At 36.3% G+C, this 22261-nt stretch overlaps 1 protein-coding gene across 5 annotated transcripts in view; it reads right to left on the bottom strand.

Annotated features, from left to right (window-relative positions):
• The window catches only part of XRCC4 (X-ray repair cross complementing 4), a 188671-nt gene that overhangs the window by 151162 nt on the left and 15248 nt on the right, over positions 1-22261 (bottom strand). For all 5 annotated transcript variants that reach the window (XM_075741127.1, XM_075741126.1, XM_075741128.1 and 2 more), the window contains exons 2-3: positions 18633-18782; positions 10988-11175 (exon numbers count right to left, since the gene is read on the bottom strand). In XM_075741127.1, the coding sequence (XP_075597242.1) occupies positions 10988-11175; positions 18633-18771 (327 nt within the window). In that variant the 5' untranslated portion in view covers positions 18772-18782. The remainder of the gene's footprint in view (positions 1-10987; positions 11176-18632; positions 18783-22261) is intronic.

The following is a 22261-nucleotide window of genomic DNA, read 5'->3' on the forward strand; positions in this document are numbered from 1 at the left end:
GCCCAGGAAAATAAAAGATCATAGTAAATTTTTCTATTTTCAATTGTTAGCCAAAAAACCCCCCTAAAAATATAATTATCAGATGTCTCTGGATTATTTTAAAGAAAACATGTATTCATAATATGCATGGTTGTTCAACAGGACTTTTGTTTAGCTTAAACAGTATTCTTGTAAAGGCTGGATAAGCTCACAATTTTTCTATATATCTTCAGACTTCCAAGTTCACCGCGTTACCTCAGGCACAGGCCTCTCATCTAGACTCGAGCTTTTATTTGCACTGTAGCTCAACTTAGTAAGTCTCTAAAAGCTACACTGCCTAGTGCATAAACATTTTTTTTTTCCTTGAGAGTGATTTCAGTTCAGAGAAGAGTATAGATTCATGCTAGAGCAAAAGAGTATGGTCAGGCTTATTCCAAATAAATAGAAAAATCCATCCATATAATGTTTCTGGGATGGACTAGCTATACATAGAATAACAAATTCTTAATTCTAGTTCAAATTGAATAGCTACAAAACACAACTGCAAGGTAACAAGTTCCATGTGAAGTCATAAAAATCTATCTCCTACTGCTTTGTAAGTCATATAGCAATCAGCTAAGTGCACAGAGAACTAGTATAAAAATGTAAAAAGCAGCTGAAGGAAGACAGTAATTTGCCAAATTCCACTTTTTGGTACCTCTGCCGCTTTTAAGAGTATTGGAGTATTGGCAAGGTTCTGTTACCACCATTTAGCATATGCTTACATATTTGTGTTATACTAAAAACCTACAGGTATTAAACATGCATTGTCAAGACAATGTGAAGACAATATGCACTGAGAAGACACTGTGCTTTTAATAACAGAACAGAAATCTGTAAGTCAAAGCCTTAAAAAAAAAAACAAACCCAAATGTAGATTTGCCAGAGAAGAATACATGCAGAAAGACAAAGATTTGTGTTCTGAAAACCCAAAAAAACCCCAAACTACTACCATTTACATTTTATATCCAACAAACCAATAAAAACTAAATGTCAAACACTATTTGCAGGACTATCTCAAAAGAATTAATAAAAAAAAAAAGAAGATAAGATGATAAATCATCTTCTGTGGAAGAACAGAGCTTTTTCACAGAATGATACTATCCAGAAACTTACTCTTGAACTTGTATGATTTATTTGCCTCTCTGGGAAATGCATTTCTGTAAGAGAACCACATTCAAGATTTGAAAAACAGAGAACCTACCTTCCAAAGGTACTGATATATTTTAGAACAAACCTAAATGAATATTTGACTCGCCAAAAGTTTCAAATATATATGTAATTTGGCTTCAAAATTTAAATCTCAACTCAAAGAGCCTTAGACTTTGTCCTCTGTGATAAAAAACAAACTCATTCCATATGCTCTCTGACATCTAACAGACAGTAATTAGCATTCTGTAAAATCCTAAGGTGAGACACAACAGTTTACAGGTAGTAAAATTAGAATACTACTGTACCACCAGAAAATAGTTGACTTTGCTTATTAGACAATGTCTTTAGGAACTTGTTTTCAGTGTTCAGAGCAAACTTTTTTTTTTTATGTCAGAATTACTAATATACAGTGACTTCGTAAGATAAGTGAACAAGCAAGATTATGTATTTCATATCACTGAAACTTAAAGGAACAAAACAAGAGGAAGCATAACATCTTCCTCACTGCAAGCAGTACAGCTACCTTATTTCTATGTCACATTACACAAAAATATTTCTGTATTTGCAGTCTTTTAAAAATACTAGACACCCCAAATTTTTTCTTTTCTTACATCTTAAGACAATTTCAGTACATAACGGTAGCAGAACTAGTATATGTATTGAAATTAACTGGAAGCATTTATTCAAAGCTTTAGGGGTTAAAAAATATCAATGCAGTATTTTACACTGGTAAAGGTTCTGTTTTAATGAACGCAAAATTTAACAAAATGTTATTATCCTGAGCTTGAGGGTCTTTCTGTGCCTTTGCAAGTCGAAAGGCAAATGCATCCTTTGGAGGTGCAAAAGCATTTATAAAGAGAAACATAGGGGACATTCTTGCTGTTCTTCAGGCTCTGACTGTTGTTCATTCTTACAGAGAATATGGGACTAGAGTCTTGTTGTGAAATTTTAAAACCTACACATAGTAATCTCTTTTCCAGAGCATCTACCATCCTCTATATTTTTCTTGGGAAACTAAGACTTGTCAATATACCATGATTTAAAGATTTTCCTCCTAAAATGAAAGCATTTTGACTCAGCTGTACAAGTAAAAGTAAGCCTTGATGTCTACACAGAGGTTTGAAATGCACAGCAGGTATGCCAAAAAGGGAAAATCTGAAGGAATTGAGAGGAAGAAAGGGGAGACAATACAATATCAGGAGGGAGAAAGGACAACTGACAAATTTTTCTCTTATAAATCAAATCAGTATCTGTTATTTTGCTATTTTAAGAACATTTTACAGCTATTTTAATATATTTAGACTGTCATTGCACTCATGAAATAACAAAATAGTGTCATTTACAATAGGTCTTAATGCAGTTAAACTACTATTTTGGTGCAATTGGATAGTTCCAGTGAAATCCACAAATCCTAACAAGTAGGGAGAAAATGGAGTAGTATTTATTCATTGCAGCCTTTGAGTCTTCCTTTTTCAACAATCTCTCATTTTTAAAGGTATATACAACTGGTATTTTAAATGTACATCCTCCAACACTTCTCCAAACCAAGAAAAACATTACAATCAAATAGCTAAACAAGGTAAATTGCATAACTTAATTCTCCAGGACTTTTGTCAAATGTTGTACCCATATTGGGGGGGGGCAGGGGGGGGATTTTTTTTTAAAACACTTTTTTTACTTCCAGGCTACAGAGGTGATCCACTGCATCTAAAGTGTACCTACAAAACCTGAAGAGTTCATAGAAGTACATATCAGGTGAGATGGGGAAAATCATGTAGCACATAGAAGTCTGAGATTACACAAAAGATAACACTTTATGTGTTTATAATACGAAGCACATTAGTAAGCTATATCTAAACCCAGCTTCTGAGAAGCTCACTCAAGTGTACGTTCTTAAATTCTGAAGTACATAGATATAAATGATACAGAAGAGTCAATGCCTTTAACTGACCTAAAAAATAATCATTTTATCCTTCTGTCTTTTCAGTTGAGCAGTTAGTCAAATTGCCTGGGAAACAATCTGAACTCTCAGTGACCTTTGTTATGCAAACAACATATCCTCGGTGGTTTGGAGCAAAGTAACTACTCAAACCTTGAACCAAGACAGTATGGATAGCATAGAGAGCTCTAACAGTTCTACTTCACTAGTTCCGTATGCTGTGAAAAGTTTTGGTTAGCATGAATTTCTCCAACTATTTAACTTGTAGTAAACTCATAATGAACTCACAGAACTGACCATGAAAAAGCAGCCACAGGAAATGGAAGGGACAAATAATAGCATATTTTCCATCAGATTAATTAGCAACAGTACTGTATCTAAGGTGGAATTTCTTAAGTTCCTATCCTCCCTATCTACAAATTTATGCAAAAGGCAAGAAAAAGAACAGAGCCTGTCACATTACTGTAAAAAAGAAGACTGCTAGCACTCAAATAATTGTTTATCAAAGGCTATTTAATCAATTTCATTGCTAGTACAAAAAAAAAAAAATCTTGCCGGATTTCCATTATTTATTATATGTGGAGTGACTCGCTAAAGTACTTGGAAAGATTTACTTCCAAGTGGTCACCTACTTAGATCAAGCGTTAAATCACTGACTCTGTGATGGTGTTTGTTTAGGTGGCAGCCGTTTAGCTGGCCCAGCCTCAATGGCCCCTTACTGAGATCTCTGTGTGTGTGGCCCATTTCGCACTGCAGCTGCCTTGACATACAAGTCCCACTGTATACCAAAACCATTGTTATTTTAATGTGACTCTTAACGGTCTGCTTTGCCCTCACCACTGTAAAAAACAGTTCGCTGAACATCCTACGGCTAAGCCACCTGTCATAAGGAAGATAAATCACAAAACACAGAATTTTTAAAGGTGTAATTTTTTAGACTTAGCTACATCAGGCTGAGATGCAGCTAGAACAAGTATTTACAAAACTCAGACAGCATTTTATCTTTTTTGATCACTGTTTCAAAATGATAAGTAAAAAAGTACTAAAATCCTTATGGATTTCCCTTAAGTTAGATTATGATTCTTATTCTGATTCTTTTAAAATTCTATGCAACTATGACACGGAAAAATAAACACATTACGTAGCTATGTCCTCTAAATCAGATACAAAATATTTGTGACTTGGGGAAGTTTTCTATCCATTCAAAAAAACCCCAAACCCAAACATAAGCACCTAAGTAGACTCATTTATTACATAAATCTTACATATATATCATTATTATATATTAGACATTATAAACACTTTTAAAAGGATTTGGAGATAGACGTTTGGTTTCATCCTAACAGAATAGTGCTGGAGTAGTTGCAAGCACTTACTTTTAAGAATCTAGCTCTGGTGGTAGACATCAGTTCACGGAAGGAACCTACCTGTTCATCAACTAGGCAACAGGTGAATTAGACTGTAAATTGTAGGCTTCTGAATGACTGTTACACAGACATTGTAAATGACTCCCCTGATCCTTACTTATGCTGATGGTAAAAGCTATACAAAAAATTGTCAAAGGGGTTTCACATTTGGATGCAGCCTGCCACCTTACACTCCCCTAGGTTGTAGCAGGTCTCCTTGGCCTTCAAAATAGAGCTCTGGCTAACAAGTATAATTCCAGCCTTAATGAGCCAGTACAAAAGAAGGGGAAGTAATTTTGAGGAACCACAGATAAGTTTTTAATCTCTAAACGTATTTACTTCCATAAGTAAATAAGGGATAATTATTCTTCCCTATCAGCTAGGACAGGAAAACCAAACTAAACTTCAAGGGCTTGTTTGTAAGCTTACCTCAATGAGGAGATGTTTCCAGTGCCGACTTCTATTGCTATAGTGGAGAATCATCTGGCAGTCTTACCACTGTCAAATGTTCCATCTAGACTACAAAAGACATAACAAACTTTGAACACCAACCTGTGGCACCTAAGGAGGGATGATAAACCTGATTTCATGAAGTAACATGCAAAAACTACATCCTCCACCCTACTGCTCTTCAGCTTGCGTGTGTCTGTCTGTAAATACAAGTTCCTTAGCAAAGAAATGTCATTCATTGCATCACAGACCAATGAAGCTTACAGATACAGTATTCTAGGCAGGCAAGCAGAGATTTACAGGTTTTTGGGATGGAGAACACCTATTAAGTCATCTAATGTACTATACTGCCAATGCAGGATAGTCACAGTGCATTTTCCTTTCCTTTGTCCAGTCAGTTTTTAAGTGACTGACGCAATAGGGCTGCTACCACTTCCTCTGGCAAACACTTCAGCAGTAAAACAAATTTCAATGTCAGAAAATATTTCTTAATAATATTCCTACATTTTCCTTTGCTTAACATCACTCTATTATTTTTATTTGCACTCCTACAGACCACCCAATACTGTTTTGGCACATAATTATATATTAGGGAAGCAGATCTTTAGCAAGCTGCTCCAAAGAAGGTAAAAATTATTTCAAGTACCACAGTTCAGTACAGTACAGTTATGGAAACAAAAATTCAGTATCTACACACTTTATCATCATTAAGTGACTATTACCAGTTGCTAGTCTAAAATCATCTACAGATATTCTCTACCAGAAGACTGGAAAACAAATATACAAGCACACAATTCAAAAAAATCTCAGAAGGACAGACTATTGAAAACAGAGTATTTCAGACTATAGACATTACATGTCTATAAATTACATTATATATATATATACAGATACAGTATTCCAACATCAGTATTACCAAGCCGAAAATTATGCTCATAGAGAAATCAAATGACACTGGTGACATAGCTAACTTTACTTCACATCAGTCAATAATGATTAAATTACTGATCTGTAACACTGTAAACACTGCTTTTTAAGGCTTAAAATTTTAAACACTAACCTCTGATGCACTACCATATGAAAGCTTTTGTTATTTATGACAAATTAAATCTGTCTACTAAGCTTCTTGTCTACATACAAAACATGCTAATCATGTACAGAATGTGTTTCACATGTGCAGATATTTGCAAGAAACAAGGATCAACAGATACACTGAGATGGTGTACCTGTACACATGTAGCAGTATACTTCTCCCACATGGATGTGATATATAAAAAAATGAGTTATAGGATTTTTCTGCCTTCTCAGACACAATTTTTTTGTGAATTAAAGTAACAAAAATTAGTAAACACCATACTATTATTAACTACTGTGAATTATAAATGCATCAAGAATGTTATTTGAGATTATTCATTTAAACTATGATATCTACCAAAAAAATTATTTTTCTTAACAAGAAGACAATATAAAGCAACTTGTCTTACAAGCCACAAGAATTTAACACTGTGAATTCTTTAAGATGCTTTTAACATGCTCATTCCAGTTGGGGTTTACCCATCATGTACCTAAACCTCAGTCTTTTCAGCTAGCAACTATTTACAGACTGTATAACAAATATGTATACAGACTGTAACATAAAGATATGTCCTGGCACCTTGCTTACAAATGATAACTCAATCTATGATGTATTCAGAAGAAACAAGGCAAAATATTTTGTAAAAAAAATCCTGCTTTTCATTTCTGATAGGAATTAGTGGTTTATCCAAACTGGATGGAGAACTATGGCAGAGCACTGCACTGGAAATTACTGGCTGAGATGGGCGTAGGTGATTGTTGATGATCAACATCATGTTGTAGGTTGGTTTCATTAAAATGAATTAAAATAATCAAGTTTGTGTGTACAAGCATGCATATACCTCTAACAAAATGCATATTGATTTTCCAAGAGTACAAAATTTATTCTTAGGTAGTTGTGTAGTCATTGGCCAAAAAAGATTTGCAACAATAGATAGCTGCGTGAATTGATATGCATTTTATAGCTCACAAAGTATAACAATGCATTTCAGAAGTTTGGGGGTTTTTTAACTAAAAATTGTTAACCGCGTTATTTAAGACTAAGCAAAACATTCATTACTCAAACACAACCAACCACATCTTCATGCACACTTTTGTGTAATATCTCCTTTTGTTATGTATAAAATGATAAAAACATTGGTTTAAGAATAGTAAACTTCTAATTATTCCTGATAATTTAATGGACTTTTCTCACAGTGGTGATTAATAACATAATTAGGTAGAAGAGGAGAAGTAGGGAACTTTTTAGTAGTATTCAGTGCATTACTGTCAAAATTGGAAATGATTGTTCCTTTTACTTTATGACCACATTTTTAAACAAAAACACGGACACTAACTATATGTCTCAGTTTGACTGCAGGTAGCACATCTAACAAAAGAAATGCAGTACAGTTTCACCAAAAGCTCCCCTCTCGCCACATACATATCACCATCATCGTCCCACTCCCCTTAGCCCTGCAATGTTCTTCCCAATACTAGGAAGGTTGTAATTTGTGTATATATACAGTTGCTGAAATATGAAAAGAGAAGGAGAAAATATTCATAACAACTGAACAAGAGAGTAGAGACAAATACCCAGTAAGAAAAATAAGTAGTGATAAGAGATAAACACTGAATTTAAGTCACATTTAAGTTGCAGAGTTGTTTCTCTAGGCTTCCTCTGCAGTAAAAGTACATTTAGCTGAATCTCAGCCCTCTGAATGTACAGAGCCCAGGAAGATTAATTTCCTAATCTGATGGTGAAAGATATACATGATGAATACTTTCGCAGAGAATGTGCAAGATGTTTGAAACATACTCTATTATACACCTGAAAGCTATTTGTAATTCAGACAAAGCCTTCAGCAATTTAATTTCTAGGCATTCGTTTAGTACAGGAGGAAAAAAAGGTGTATTTTCACCAAGAAATGACATTTTTTCTAAAATTACTCTTTTGACACCCAAAGCTAAAAGAATGCATAGCAATCAGGACACTTTTTATTCTCAGTTTCTTTGGCCAGATTTTTATTTTCCCAAATTGACATAAAGATGTTTTCACACGAATTAAATTTCTCATAAGTCTTAATTGATGGAAACCTATGTTAGGCGGGCCCATATATGAGAAGATATTTTCTCTTAATAAAAAAAATAGTATTTCATCTGTCTGGTATTTAGAATATATTATGTGTGACACAGACAAGAAAAACAGGATTCTTAAAATTACTGCTCTTATTTTCTAAGTAAAATTTGGTCCTAACCATGTAATCCTGCTGCAATATAGTACGTTTGACCTGGACCCTTAGTGAACAGCACTCAGTCCTGTGTTGTCACAGGAAGCGTCAAGAAGGGAGCATAGAGCCCATAAGGCCTTAGGTAAATACACAGAAATATTGATAATGCAGATTGGAAGTCTTCCATCACCTACCTTTTGGCCCCTCAGCCAAACTGTGCTGAAATTTCCTACATTACACAAGGAAAAAGGCCTGTAATTAAGTACTCTTAAGAAGCTGAACTTCATTCCACTGAATCTCTCTTTGCTTACTAAAATGAAGCCAAGATTCTGATTATAAGCACGTGAGCGAGCTGCTACTGATTAGGTAATATAAATGCCCTTCCCCCTTTAAAGTGAATTTTTCCTCATCTCGCCTAAGAGATACATATACATGAAATATACACATAATGTGACCAATACCTACACTATGTTCTTTGCCTATTTCCAATTTAGAGGAAAAAAGTATTTCCACTCTCTACTTCCAACTGATACATCCCAGAGAAGTTAGTTTCTTTGTTTTGGTTTGGTTTTTTGTTACAAGTCAGACACCTTCATCAGTTTCCTAAAAGGTAATGCCTGCCAAAATTAACCAAATGAGAGGCAAAGCATGTACCAATGGTCTGAAATAGAAATCTTTTAAAACAAAGCAAGTAGGACAATACCTAGACACTTTGCTTCTGGACACAACTCTTTCCCTGGGACAAAAAAAAAAAAAAAAATCAAATCTGGCCAAAGACATTCCTACTCTTCTCTATCTGTTCTCTATCTGCAATCTTGCCTCCATTCTATCCCCACAATTTTTTCCTCCTCAATAATGCCAGTGAAACTGATTGCAGGACTGTGTCCTGAAGTGGATCAGTGCAATTGTGGATCAGAGCAATTTTAAATCAGTGCTTTTTAAATCCAAATTATTTCACTAATGTCACTAAGTGGTCAGTCAGCCCAACTGCTATCCTAGCAAAACTGAAGTTGTGACAGACCTTGGGAAAGGTGGATCATTAATTTTTAGAGGGGGGAAAAAAGAAAAAAAGAAGGAAAAAAGAGTAGAAGCAAGGATGATTACCTTAAATTAGTTTCTTCCCCAGGAAAGCTTTAACACCAAATCACAAACTCAAATAGCCAAAAGCATCTACAGGTACAGATTATACTGGTTTCTTTCCTGCTTTAAGAGGACCCTTTCCTTTGCAGCCAAGAAACCAACATGGAACCACATAGCAAGTTGTGACTTAATGCATTTCCAAGTAGGAAACAATTTCAGTGTTAGCTTCCAAAATATTTAAAGTAATAGAAAAGCTCATTTTAAAAGTATGTTTTAGCATTTGAAAACAATCTTGCTTATATTTTAATATTTTTCCTTATTTAGGTGAGTACAGAGAGAGAAGAAAGAAGAAACAAGCAATGAAGAAATGTGGGGGGCGGGCTGGAATTAAAAAAGGAAGCATACTTCCCAAAGTTAGGAATTAAAAAAAAAGTTACAGTTTATGAAATGTATCAGCTTAATACCAAACTGCAGCTGCAACATGTAGGCATACCCTGCTCAAAAAGAATATAACATAAATCATAGCACCATGGTTGGGTTGGAAGGGACCTCAAAGCCCATCTAGTTCCAACCCCCCCCTGCCATGGGCAGGGACACCCTCCACTAGCCCAGGTTGCCCAAAGCCCCATCCAACCTGGCCTTGAACACTGCCAGGGAGCCAGGGGCAGCCACAGCTTCTCTGGGCACCCTCTGCCAGGGCCTCAGCACCCTTATAGAGAATTTATTTCTAACATCTAATCTAAATCTACCCTCCTTCAGCTTAAGGTCGTTAGCCCTGGTCCTACCACTACACTAATCAAAAACTTAAATAGAGAAGTAATAGTCTTCTTCAGTAGCATTTAAGAAAGTAACACATAAATAGTTCTATTGATATCAGATTTTGACAGGTAACAACATGGTTCTAGTTTGGCTTGTGGCAGCGTTCACGATATTCATTCAATCTGAAATATGTATCTGTGCTGTTTTCAGCTGAGATAGTTAACTTTCTTCACAGTAGCTAGTACGGGGCAGTGTTTTGGATTTCTGCTGACAACAGTGTTGATAACACCGGGATGTTTCCATTCCCTGCTGAGCAGTGCTCACACAGAGCCAGGGCCTTTTCTGCTCCTCACACCACCCCACCAGCGAGTGGGCTGGGGGTGCACAAGGAGTTGGGAGGGGACACAGCCGGGACAGCTGACCCCACTGACCACAGGGATATTCCACACCATGTGATGTCATGCTCAGCATATAAAGGTCTCGGGGAAGAGGAAGGAATGGGGGGAACATTTGGAGTGATGGTGTTTGTTTCCCCAAGTCACCATTACACATGATGTAGCCCTGCTTTCCCGGAGATGGCTGAACACCTGCCTGCCCATGGGCAGTGGGGAATGAATTCCTTGGTTTGTTTCACTTGTGTGCACAGCTTTTGCTTTACCTGTTAAACTGTCTTTACCTCAACCCATGGGTTTTCTCACTTTCACTCTTCCAATTCTCTCCCCCATCCACCAGGGAGGAGTGAATGAGCAGCTGTGGGAGGCTGAGCTGCCAGGTGGGTTTAAACCACAACAGCATCACAAGTCTATTGGATTTTAAAGAACCTAATAAAATACAGAAATGTACCAAGACGATCCTTTGCATAGTTTAACAGTCAAATGTAAACATTTAACTATACTTACGGAGCCATCATTCAGATTTCTTTCATAGGAGAAGTGACACTCCATATTTTCTTCATCTCTTGAAATAGCAAAGTTATATTTGCCAGCTGATTCTTCTCCAGCTATCAATGCTTTCTTCAGTTCTTCGACATACTTTTCTCTATTCATTTCCATGTCAGCTGCCTCCCTAGAAATTTCAGCTTCAGACACTATCAGAAAGAAACACGTGAGAAATAAATACTCATACGTGTCTGAACATGTATATATATATTTATATGTATATACAGACACACACACCTGAAGAGACAGGCAAATATTAGACTATTCTTTCCTTGACACGTATCAGTGTGCCACACGCTAAAGGAAATGTAGAAGAATACTATGTTTTTCATAAGATTTAAGTCCTGTCTATTTTTTCCTGTCTGGAAATGGCTTATTTCTACTAGTCCACAATTCTACTTGCCTAAAGTTATTCTGAATAACACTACCCTTACAACAAAGAGTGGAATGTTTTAACTATGGCTTATTGTGCCCTCCCAGTTGTCTTTGAAAGTGTGTAATCTAAACCTGTAAGACAACAGATGCAACTGTCTCCTCGCACATTCTTGATCCAGTTTTCCAAGTTCGTAACTTACAACCTTAAAATAAAATAAATTGTCAATTTACAAATGAATCTATACCTAGAGACTTGAGAATCCATGTTTTACCATTCACATTCAAGGACCACTACATGGGGGTGTGTCTCCAGTTTGCATTACATCAGGTCTATGGAGAAAATTTTATTCCATTCATTTGAAGGTGAAGAATGGGTCAATACAGTACAGAACAGGCCAATAAGGATGTACTGTCGTTAAGAACCTTTCCTGTCTGCAGCTGATCATTTATTTCTTTCTAAATCTTCTTTTGGTTAACCCTCAAACTGAAATGGCAGCTTATCAAGACTCATCGTCTTTCACTAGGAATAGCAAGAAACAGCTCTTTATTTTACTACCTGGGCCCTGGTTATTTTCCTTCCTTTTTATGTTATTCTACACATCTTTTTCTCAGTACTTTTAGAAGTCAAATGTTAATCAGAATAACGATCTCAATGAGAAGTGTAGAGTTTCTTGCACAGATAAATATAAGCAAAGACTCTAAATTAAAGATAGGATGTGTCTAATATAATACAGGCTTTAATATGTAGCCTATCAACACAGTATTTTAGATTGTTCACTTGATTAACAGAAGTATTTCTTTTTCTTCTAGCCAATCTTCTGTGGAAGACTGCTCTAGATTGACATTTACCTCTGCTTGCTTTTAGACCTTGCTAGCATTTGCCCAGCATTTGAGAGCAAGATACACAAGAGGACATTAGTTTGTGACAGCCTGAAAAAAAAACCCCAACGTACAAAACAAAACCAAAACAAAAAAACCCATAAAAGTACTCACATCAAAACACAACTCAAAAAACCTAACAAAAATCCCCAAAATACATCCTTCACAGAACTGCAGGTGACTTAAAGTATCCTATTTAAAACCCCTATTAATAACTATATTTGTCTACACAAATGCCTTTGAAATTAGTTTCGTATTGAGATGTAAGACTGCACATGTATTGAAGTCATACTGATAGAAATAGAACAGGTTCAATCAAACATGAGCCTGTTCAAATTTCCTCATTTTTCTCCAATCTTCTTCTTGACACAGTAACTAACCTCATAGTGCAACGAAGGCGTACTTATCAAATCAATCCATCATATAAGAATACAGCAAATCGGTAAATGTATAATTATTTACTATGAATAGTTATATCCTCACACACTTAAATTCTGTACTTTCAGTAATTTCAGCTTATTTTCAAAGACTTAGAGTGGTTGAGGTTGGAAGGGACCTCTGGACATTGTCTAGTCCAACTCCACTGACCAAAGAAAGGTCAACTACAAAGGTTGCTCAGGAACATGTCTTGAATATCTCCAGGGACTGAGGCTCCCCATCCTCTCTGGGCCATTTGTTCTGGTGCTTGGTCACCTCTATGGTAAAAAAGTTTTTTCCTGTGTTTAAATGGAATTCCTTGTATTTCAGTTTGTGCCCATTGCATCTTGTCCTTTCACTGGATGTCACTGAAAAGAGCCTGGGTGGATCTTCTTTACTCTCTCGCATCAGGTATGTATTAATACACATTGATAAAATCTCTCTGAGCCTTCTCTCCTCCAGACTGCACAGTCCCAGCTCTCTCAGCTTCTCCTAGCATGACAGATGCTCAAGTCCTTCAGCCACCTGCATGGACTGTCACTGGACTCAATTCCATAAGTTCATGTCATTCTCATACTGGAGAGCCCACAACTGGACACCGCATTATGGGTCTCACCAGGGCTGAGCAGAGGGGCACGATCACCTACACTGACCCGCTTGCAATACTCTTCCTAATGCAGCCCAGGAGGCTGTTGGCCTTCTTTGCCAGCAGGCCACATTGCTGGCCCATATACAACTTCTTCTCCACCAGGTCTTGTACATCAGTACCAACATCCATGGTACAGGGCCACTAGTAAATGGCCTCCAGCCTAGACTTCATGCCACTGATCACAACCCTTTGAAATTTGGTTGAACCAGCTGAGCTCAATACATGTTACTGTTCATCTGTTCATTCACCTAGTCCATAATCTCCCAGTTTATCTATGAGGATGGTAGAGGACACAGTGTTGAAAGTCTTACTAGCTAAAGCTAAAATAAACATTCACTGTCCTCCTCTCATTCAGTGAGCTAGTAATTTCATCAGTAGGGTTGCTATCCTGCTTTTAACTCTGTTCCCTCCTCTCATGACCCTGAACTCCACCAACTGAATAGTCACTGCAGGCAAAGGCTGCCCCCAGCTTTGACTTACCCAACCAGATCTTCCTTGTTCATAAGTACTAGCTTTTGTAGTTTTCCTCTCTACACATCTCAAAATATTGAAAACACATAGAATTTACTGATCTTAGACTCAGATGACAGGGGATTTGGGGTTTTTGTTGGGGGTTTTGTGCCTCTTTTTTTTTTTTTTTCATGACAGATCACAATAATCAGGTCATCTGTTCACAACTACATCAACTGTTTGTGCACAGAAAACAGAAATACTACCTTGCTAATTACCTTAACTAATTACCATATGTCTGCAAAATCTGCTAAGGCAGGTAAGTCACTAACACCCCACTCTACTACTCTCTTTATAAGACACAGGAGAACAGCTAGGTGAAAAAGGAGATGCAGGTAACAAGAGAGAGTATGCTAAGGTCACCACTGGAAGGAAACAAACAGTTAACACAAGGATAAACCATCCCCTTCTGTGGCAAAACTGAGCCTGCAGAAACACTCAGGTAAAAGGATAAACTCATGGGTCAGAGTCACATTAGTTATCCCCTACCGCAAGGCATTTTTTTCTAGGCAGATTCAAATGTGTTAGGTCCTTCAAAAGCAGAAAGCAAAGGGATGCAAGGGAACTGGACTGCTTTGGAGTTATGATAAGAGGAAAAAAAAATATAACTAAGCTCAATATACATAAGCAAGTCAGTGTCTGTCACACTAAGATGTGAAATGCCAGGCCCATGGCGGTCTGAAGTCTGTCACAAAGTTCCACATATTTTTCTTAAGAGACAATGCTTAAAACTGAGTATTCTCTGCTAAAGAGAAGAGGCTTCTTTTAAAGGTACAAGAGGAAACCTGTCACGCTCATACTAGCTTAACATAAAGTAAAAGAGCAAGGCATGATACATAGCATTTTACCAGATCTGCAACAACACAAACATTCAGCTGATGTCAGAAACTGCAAAAATGTCATTATACATTAAAAAGAATATAGGAGTGCTGTGGAGTATGCATTAGAATAAACAAAAAATAAAAGTAACTTCATAACCAGTATTTCTAGAATGGAGAAGATGCTTCTGTGCTTAAATTTTAAGCTGCATTATCTATATTGCAGAGAATGAAAATAAAAATGGAAGGGATTGGAATTAAAAAAAAAAAAAAGCCAGGGAGAAGTGTGGCATATTACAACTGTATGTCCCTACAGATTTGTAAACTCAAGATGTGTGTTGTTCATAAAAACACATCTCCCAAAATGGAAATGGTGTTCTGCTGTCTATTACAGCAGATGTAATAGACAATTGTACATACATGCTTTTGTATGCAGCCTAATACTCATGAGCTTTAGGGCACTGAAATACTATGGGACACCTAATAAAAAATTCAAAACATTTATATTTTAGTATCATAATCTGAAGAACATGTTACACTCTTCAAATTTATTCCTACAACCCAACAAGAAAAATTTAAATAGAGCAAAAGTAAGCAGCAGCCCTCTTCACTAAGTTGGGTTTTAAAAAAATCTTTATGAAAGGGAACACAGGACGGAGAGAGAGAAAGAGAAAAAAAAATGGATGAAGGCATAACAGAATCCTTTTTTCACTGCATGGAATCACAACCATCTTTCTTCTCATATGTAAAACCCTTTCGTAACACACAAAGAGGGGCCAAGACAGAGGGCCACGCACAGAGCCAGCTAGTACTTGTCCTACAAAGAGGACTTAGAGTGCAAAGCCACACTATTTAGCTGCAATGCTGCATCACTGCCTCCTGCCCTGTGCACCAGACATTGGCAGCTGGCATACAGGGACATGAACAAGAGCAAAGCCAGCATGCAGCACTGCAAGCAACTGCTAAGTCAAAGTCAGTTGTGCATTAATCCTCGTGCATTAAGACTGACAGAACAGTCAGTCTTAAATTTCAGAACAGGACTTGGTACTGTTACAAAGAGTGCTGCAAAGCTGGAGGCTGTAAACTTACACTAGCCATTGCACATGCTATCAGTTCTTCCCTACCTCACTGTAAGCCAAGTGTTCAACTCTCAGCCCCAACCTAACTGAACACATCTAAGTATCTTAGATGAAGTAGTAAAAGTATTTTCCAAGATTTTTAAAACTTTAAGCATGAAACAGATGTTATCAAAAAGGCTTAAGACTTTAACAATTGCCAGATGCATCTTGGTTTTTTTAAAACTGCAAGCGGCACTTTTAATGTTCGTATAAAAAAATGACACAAGTGGAACTACTGTCAGGAAAAAATCTGAGCCTACCAGACAGTGAAGAATTGAGGCTACAACACTTGTCAACACTCATCTTGCAGAAGTAACAATACACTACAAACAGCAAGAACTGAGTGGGAAAGGCAAGAAATTTACCATCAAAGCATTTCTATTTTATTATAAGCTAGAGCCACCAATCATTTCTTCATTAGTTAGTTTATTTCTTGTACAGGACACTAGACACAGTCAAGAGAGAAAAGGCCACCGGTATGTCAGCAATCCCCTCAATGTCCCCCAACACAGTACAGACAGAAGTGTGGAAGCCCTTGCAGTATGGGACAAAGAGAGGTAGAAAAAGTAAGTCAGAAATACTTGCAAAAATAAGTGTTTGTCTAGAACAGTGATTTCACAACCAGGAAAATTAGATAAACTTTAAATGAAAATAAGAAAGCTAAAAACCCAAAGATACTAATATACTGTAATAGTGCACTATGGTTTTTTCTGCTGTGGTGTCCGTACATGCTGCATGTTCCTTTATCTTTTAAAACTAGCAGAACTGATCAATCTTTAGAGAAACATGATATGTACAAATCCATATATCTGTAGTTCTTTAATCCAGTACCAAATGAATACATTAGATCATATTGCATACTTGTGTGCTTCTCCTCCCCCCCCAACATTTGACTTTTTTTCCTCCTTAAGTAAGACTCCCAACACTTTTCATCATCACATTGAATATACAGAAACCATAAAAGACAACTCCATCAGCAACTCTCATTCACTTCCTGGTAAGTCTTGCCAAGCAAAATAATCCACAGCATGAGAAACCCAAAAGGGATTTCCCTAAGCAAGAATTTTCTGACCACTGCTTTCTCTCCTCCCAGGTTTTGAATTTAGAATCTAAGCAGTCTCAGACATGACGTACTAACTTAGAAAAAGTGATCAAAACCAATGTTGAGTGTACGAAAACAGATCTGTGCAGTAGAAAATCCTCATGCACAAGAACTACAACTCCTAATGAAATTGTTCAAAGGACTACAAATTCAATAAGGGATTCTTTAGAAATGGGTTGGACTCTTGCACAAGAAATAGAAGCTCTCTCCTTTGGATGAGTACCCAGTGCTCATGCTAAACTGTTGTGGGTTCCTTTCTTTCCTTTTAATAGAGTGAGGTCGTCTTGCTTTCACTGGTCCTCTGTTTTGGGAAAGGATCATCCAGCCATTCTGCCAGATGCAGGAAGTTAACAAAATGAGAACTGTGTTTACATATTTTTTTCTATACTCTTCCAGTTATAGTAACATAGGTTTTACTTCGAAAAACAACAGATTTAAAGAATCAGCCTTTTGTGAATTTTAAGCTTAGTATTTTAAAAGTTACATAAGAAAAGCTTTTAAACAGGAAAAAAATAGTATGCTCAATTAGTTAAGAATTTATCAATGTTAACTTTTTTTTTTATTATTATTTTGAAAATGTATCGTTTGACTAGCCTGCTGTCAAATCAAGAAAGGAAAACCTTTCATACCAGACTACAGGGAAGCAGCATTGGAATATGTATGTGTCTTGTGCAGGAACTCCTAATCAATAGTGTGTTTGAAATGTTAAAAGAAATATGGAAGAGCAGACTTAATACATTTGTAGACATATTTTATGTTAGTCTTTTTTCCTAGGTTTGAAAGAAAAAAAGGTAAAAATTATATTCAAAAGAAGGTTAATAAACAACTAAACTTCTTTTTATAGACAAGAACTATATACACACACACATATATATAGTTTGTGTGTGTGTACATATATATATAAAGCTGTTTGAAAGCTTAGCTTACATAGGAACTGGGGAGAAACAACATCCACTGGGCAGGAAGAAGGAAGGAAGGAACTACATGGACATCTATTCTTATAATTCAGAAAAACTGTCAGGAAAACATTTCTGCCTACAATACTCTTTAAAAGATATCATTCTTTCCTCCCTTTGAAATATTTTTGCCACCGAGAGAAGGGCTTTTGATCAAGTATTTGACATATTTCTAAAGGACCACACAAATCTTTCCCTCCTTTGCTAAAATATGAATACTCCTCTCATTCATGCTTAAGAGACCTGTCCTCTTATTCAGGTTTCTGAGTGAGGGGAAAAAAGTCCCACAGGCTTTTTTGTTTTTCCTTCAGATAACTCAAGCCCAAGAAAAAAATATTTTCTTGTCCCTTCTTCTCAAAAATTCACGAGTACCAAATACAGCTATCTTTAATTATTAAGATTTTATCAAATCATTTAAAAAACATCTGCAATTAAATGCTTCCTGAACTATAATTTGCAAATGGAACTTGCGTGACACGTTTGTTCATTGATCTGGAGAAGATACATAAGTGGTATCCCAATATCACTGCAAGAAATTTTACTCTAGAGAAAGAACAAAACATTGCATATCCACACACTAATAGAATTAGTATTAGGTTTGACACGATCTTTCCAAATTTGAAAGATCTCTGAGTCCCAGAAGATCATGAATCCTGCCTCCTCCATCACTGAGAGGTAATGCTCATAAAAACTTTTTGATGCAAGTTGTGGGTCACAGTTTAGAAAGTGTTTAAAAATAAAGAAAAGTAATAATTTAAAACATTTTTTCTTTCCATTATTACCTGTCCCAGTCCATGCACATTGACCATCACTAAGCATTATACCAAAGCCAGTGCCTAAATCTTTCTCCCATGATACTTGTAGAAAATATGTTGCTTCTGGATCAGAAACTGGATGAATTCTGTTCAAAGTCTTCTCCATTTTCCAGACACCTGTTTGGAAAGTAAGATAATCTTGTTATAATTATTTTCCAGAGGTGCTTAGCAGTTTTACATCTTACAGCTTTGAAAAAAAAATACAAATGTAAGCACACTTACATTTTATTTTACTTTCTTCCACAAATTCAGTTTTTCAGAGAACTGATGATATTTCCAAACAGAAAACTGGATTATGATAAGTAAGGTTTAAAGAACAGTGCCAAGAATCAAATATATTTGAACAGTCCCAAATTAAGAAACTACGTGTCAGGAAGCTGGAGAACACGAAAATTACAATACACAAGCACTTCCCCATACCTATATTTTTAACTTACTGTCCACTAATCACCCAACATACAGTACATGCAATATAATTCAAAATAATCAGTATTTATCTACAAGACTGCCATATGATGTGAAAACATGCTACTAAGTAAACTTCACTGCAAAGCAGAGGTTGAGGTGGATGCCAGCAACCAAAGAAATTATTTAAAAAAAACTGGATGCTGTAGAGAACAAAATTTATGATGTTATTGTTAATTTTTTGCTCAGTATAAAAGCAACTTGGCAATCTGTACTTGACATAAGACCTTCTAAAGAATCCCATATATTTATGCATAGTCTAATCTGATAATAATGAATCATCAGGGTACTCAAGAACTTTAAAACTGCGTTCAGCAAGTTACTCCACAGAATAATGAACAAACAGCCAATTCTGAAGTTAACATTGGCATATGGTATTTTAATTGAGAAAGTTTCATGTTGTCCAGTACCTGAAGAGTTTATGTTTGGGTGCTCAGTTGTTTCGGGCTTTTTTTTTTTTTTTTTTTTTTTTTTTAAGAAGGACATGAATGAAAGAGGGCTAAATGTTTACTCACACACTGAAAAATAGCACATATTGATAAAAGCAGGAAAAACACAACTGAGGCATTTCAACTACATGCACTGAGTACGACGATGCTTAGATGGGTGAGGTATTAAAAGCTCTATCACGTTTTCCATCTAAGGTGTAGCAAAAAGAAATCACGATCGGCCTCAGTTCAGGCCCGTGAGGACTCACGCAGTAGTAGAGGGAAGTTCTTTCTTTGCTTATGGACATTGTCAGCCAAATCTACACACAGATTTAACTACCATTGCCCTCCCAAAAAATTGGCATTTTCAGGTTAGGAGGAACAATTTTAACTGCAGGTGACTGCACTGTGTCCGACCTTTGCTCAACTCTGCAAAGTTGAAACAACATTTGAAAAAGCCTTTCCCTTGTCCAGACAAGTGCACATATATTTATATATTTTGCTGCTTATGAATAAAGACTTGTTTTTCAACCATAAAGCTGCATTAACAGCTAGACAAAAGCTGCATTGTCAATAATTCATTATATATATCAATAAGGTTAATGAAACAACACATTAACTACTTCTGATAGCTAATTAAACCACAATACAGATCACCTAGAACTAATAAATAGCATTTCTAAACAATAAAAGGTACATCACAAAGTGCCTGCTACTAATTCCAGGCTGAACTTTGGCTAAAACACATCATTAGGTACTTCCAGCATTCCTGACTACCCATTACATTTTCATCACCAAATACTCAAAATGCTACATTTATTTTTCCAGCTTAAGCTTTAAGTACACACAAGCACCATAACATTTCCCCGTTTACAATATTTTTCCAAAGAGTTTAGGATTCAAAAGCTATCATAGGAGTAGAAAGAGATAAATTATGCAAATACAGCTAAGCATCACAGATTCTCACCAACAACAGTAAGAGGAATGACTTTACTATTCACATCCATGAACCACCACTGCTTATACAATTACAGATGTCATACCCCAGATTTCTATTCACAGAAAATGCACCAGCAACTAAAAAGTTACTGAAAAGCAATACTGAAAAACTAGAGTCCAAAAAAATATCTTCTATTTCCATCATCAATCAATTGTCCATTTCTGAAAATCTACGGTACATCTGTGCACCTGTGAGCAAGAGCAGAAAATTAAATATTTGGGGCATGGAGGTCTGGAACAATGCCTTTGTAATTAGTGGTTATAGAACTAAAGCCATTTAAAAGATTTGTAGTGTACCAACTGCCTGGACACGGGTCAATAAAGAGCACAGGACAGGAAGCACCAGTAATGTGTGTAGTATGATTAAGCACACAGGCATGTATTCTTTGCCTGCCAGATTCCCTTTTGCTTCTTGCTTGTTCTGGAAAAATAGACTCTTTTATGAAATATTTTCACAGAAGTCCCTCTCTGAAAAACAATGTTTTTAAAAATACTTGTATTAGTCTTTTTTACTTAAAGATTGTAAAACAGCTGCACACAACCCAGAGAGACAGCATACAAGGTACTGATGCATATATATAGTTCAAAAGGGAGTTTTTGCTTGTTGCATTTGATTCTTATCATAAAGCATAGCAGCATTCAGTGAAAACCACCTGCACCAGAGGCTTTCTTTTTGATGTAGACTGTTTATAACAGAAAGCAAAGCAAGAGAGTTGGATTTTCTATTTATATGAAGATAAAGAGAATGAAGTATCAGCCCTCAGTCAGAAAAAGTGATGTCAAGAGTCACACAGCAAAGGAAATTTATTTATTTAAAGATGCACTAACCAAGCCTCTAAGACCCGAGATGAAAATCATATGATATCATAATCCTGTGCTTTCTATGCATCCATCTTCACACATTAGTGTTTCATTTGAGTGATGTGGAAACGTGGAACAGCTAAAAATGGAGATTCTGTTTAGACATTGTTCTTAAGAGGTCAATTGCCAGCATAAGGGATGAGCCTGTTAGCAGAACTGAGAAAGCATCCATACGAGTTGTATATCTGTAGGAAAACACTACGTCAACAAAAACAAACATGCTGATGAGATACAATGCAGAAAAATAATAAAATCCAAAATAGAGTTGGTCAAGCTTTTCCACACTTTATTGTGCATCTTTGAACACACAATTTGACTAGGAGCATAAAACGAAAATATTTTTTCTCCCAGCTTTTTTCTTGTCCATTGTGCTCACTGACCTTTTGAGAGGAGTTCTAGCTATTACCACATGTTTAGAAACTGCCTCAACAAAGCAGAGCTCAGCCTTGCTTGCGATCTCTAAGCACTCAAGGGTTGCAACCCATCAGCAAAAGCTTAAGGATTCTATGCTGTATATAATGACTATTATTTCGTTCTCTTCAAGAGGAACAAACCTTCTTCAGGAAAATTAGTCTGACCTACAGAGCATATACAATAATCACTGCAAACAAAAATATCGTACCTCACTGCTTTTTTAAAAGCTGTTTGTAAAAAAAATAATTTTTATATATATATAAAAACAAAATCCACAAATCCCCCTTTCCAAAATTCTCCCAACAACACAAGTCTTCCAGAGTTTAGTGTAGTGTTGAGTTAACAGATAAATCATACACAGTTAATGCATGAATACAGCAAATAATAGCAAAGGAGTTACCTAACTATTTAGCAACTGGCTATTACCAC

The sequence above is a fragment of the Balearica regulorum genome, chromosome Z (assembly GCF_011004875.1).
Source record: "Balearica regulorum gibbericeps isolate bBalReg1 chromosome Z, bBalReg1.pri, whole genome shotgun sequence".
Lineage (NCBI taxonomy): Eukaryota > Metazoa > Chordata > Aves > Gruiformes > Gruidae > Balearica > Balearica regulorum.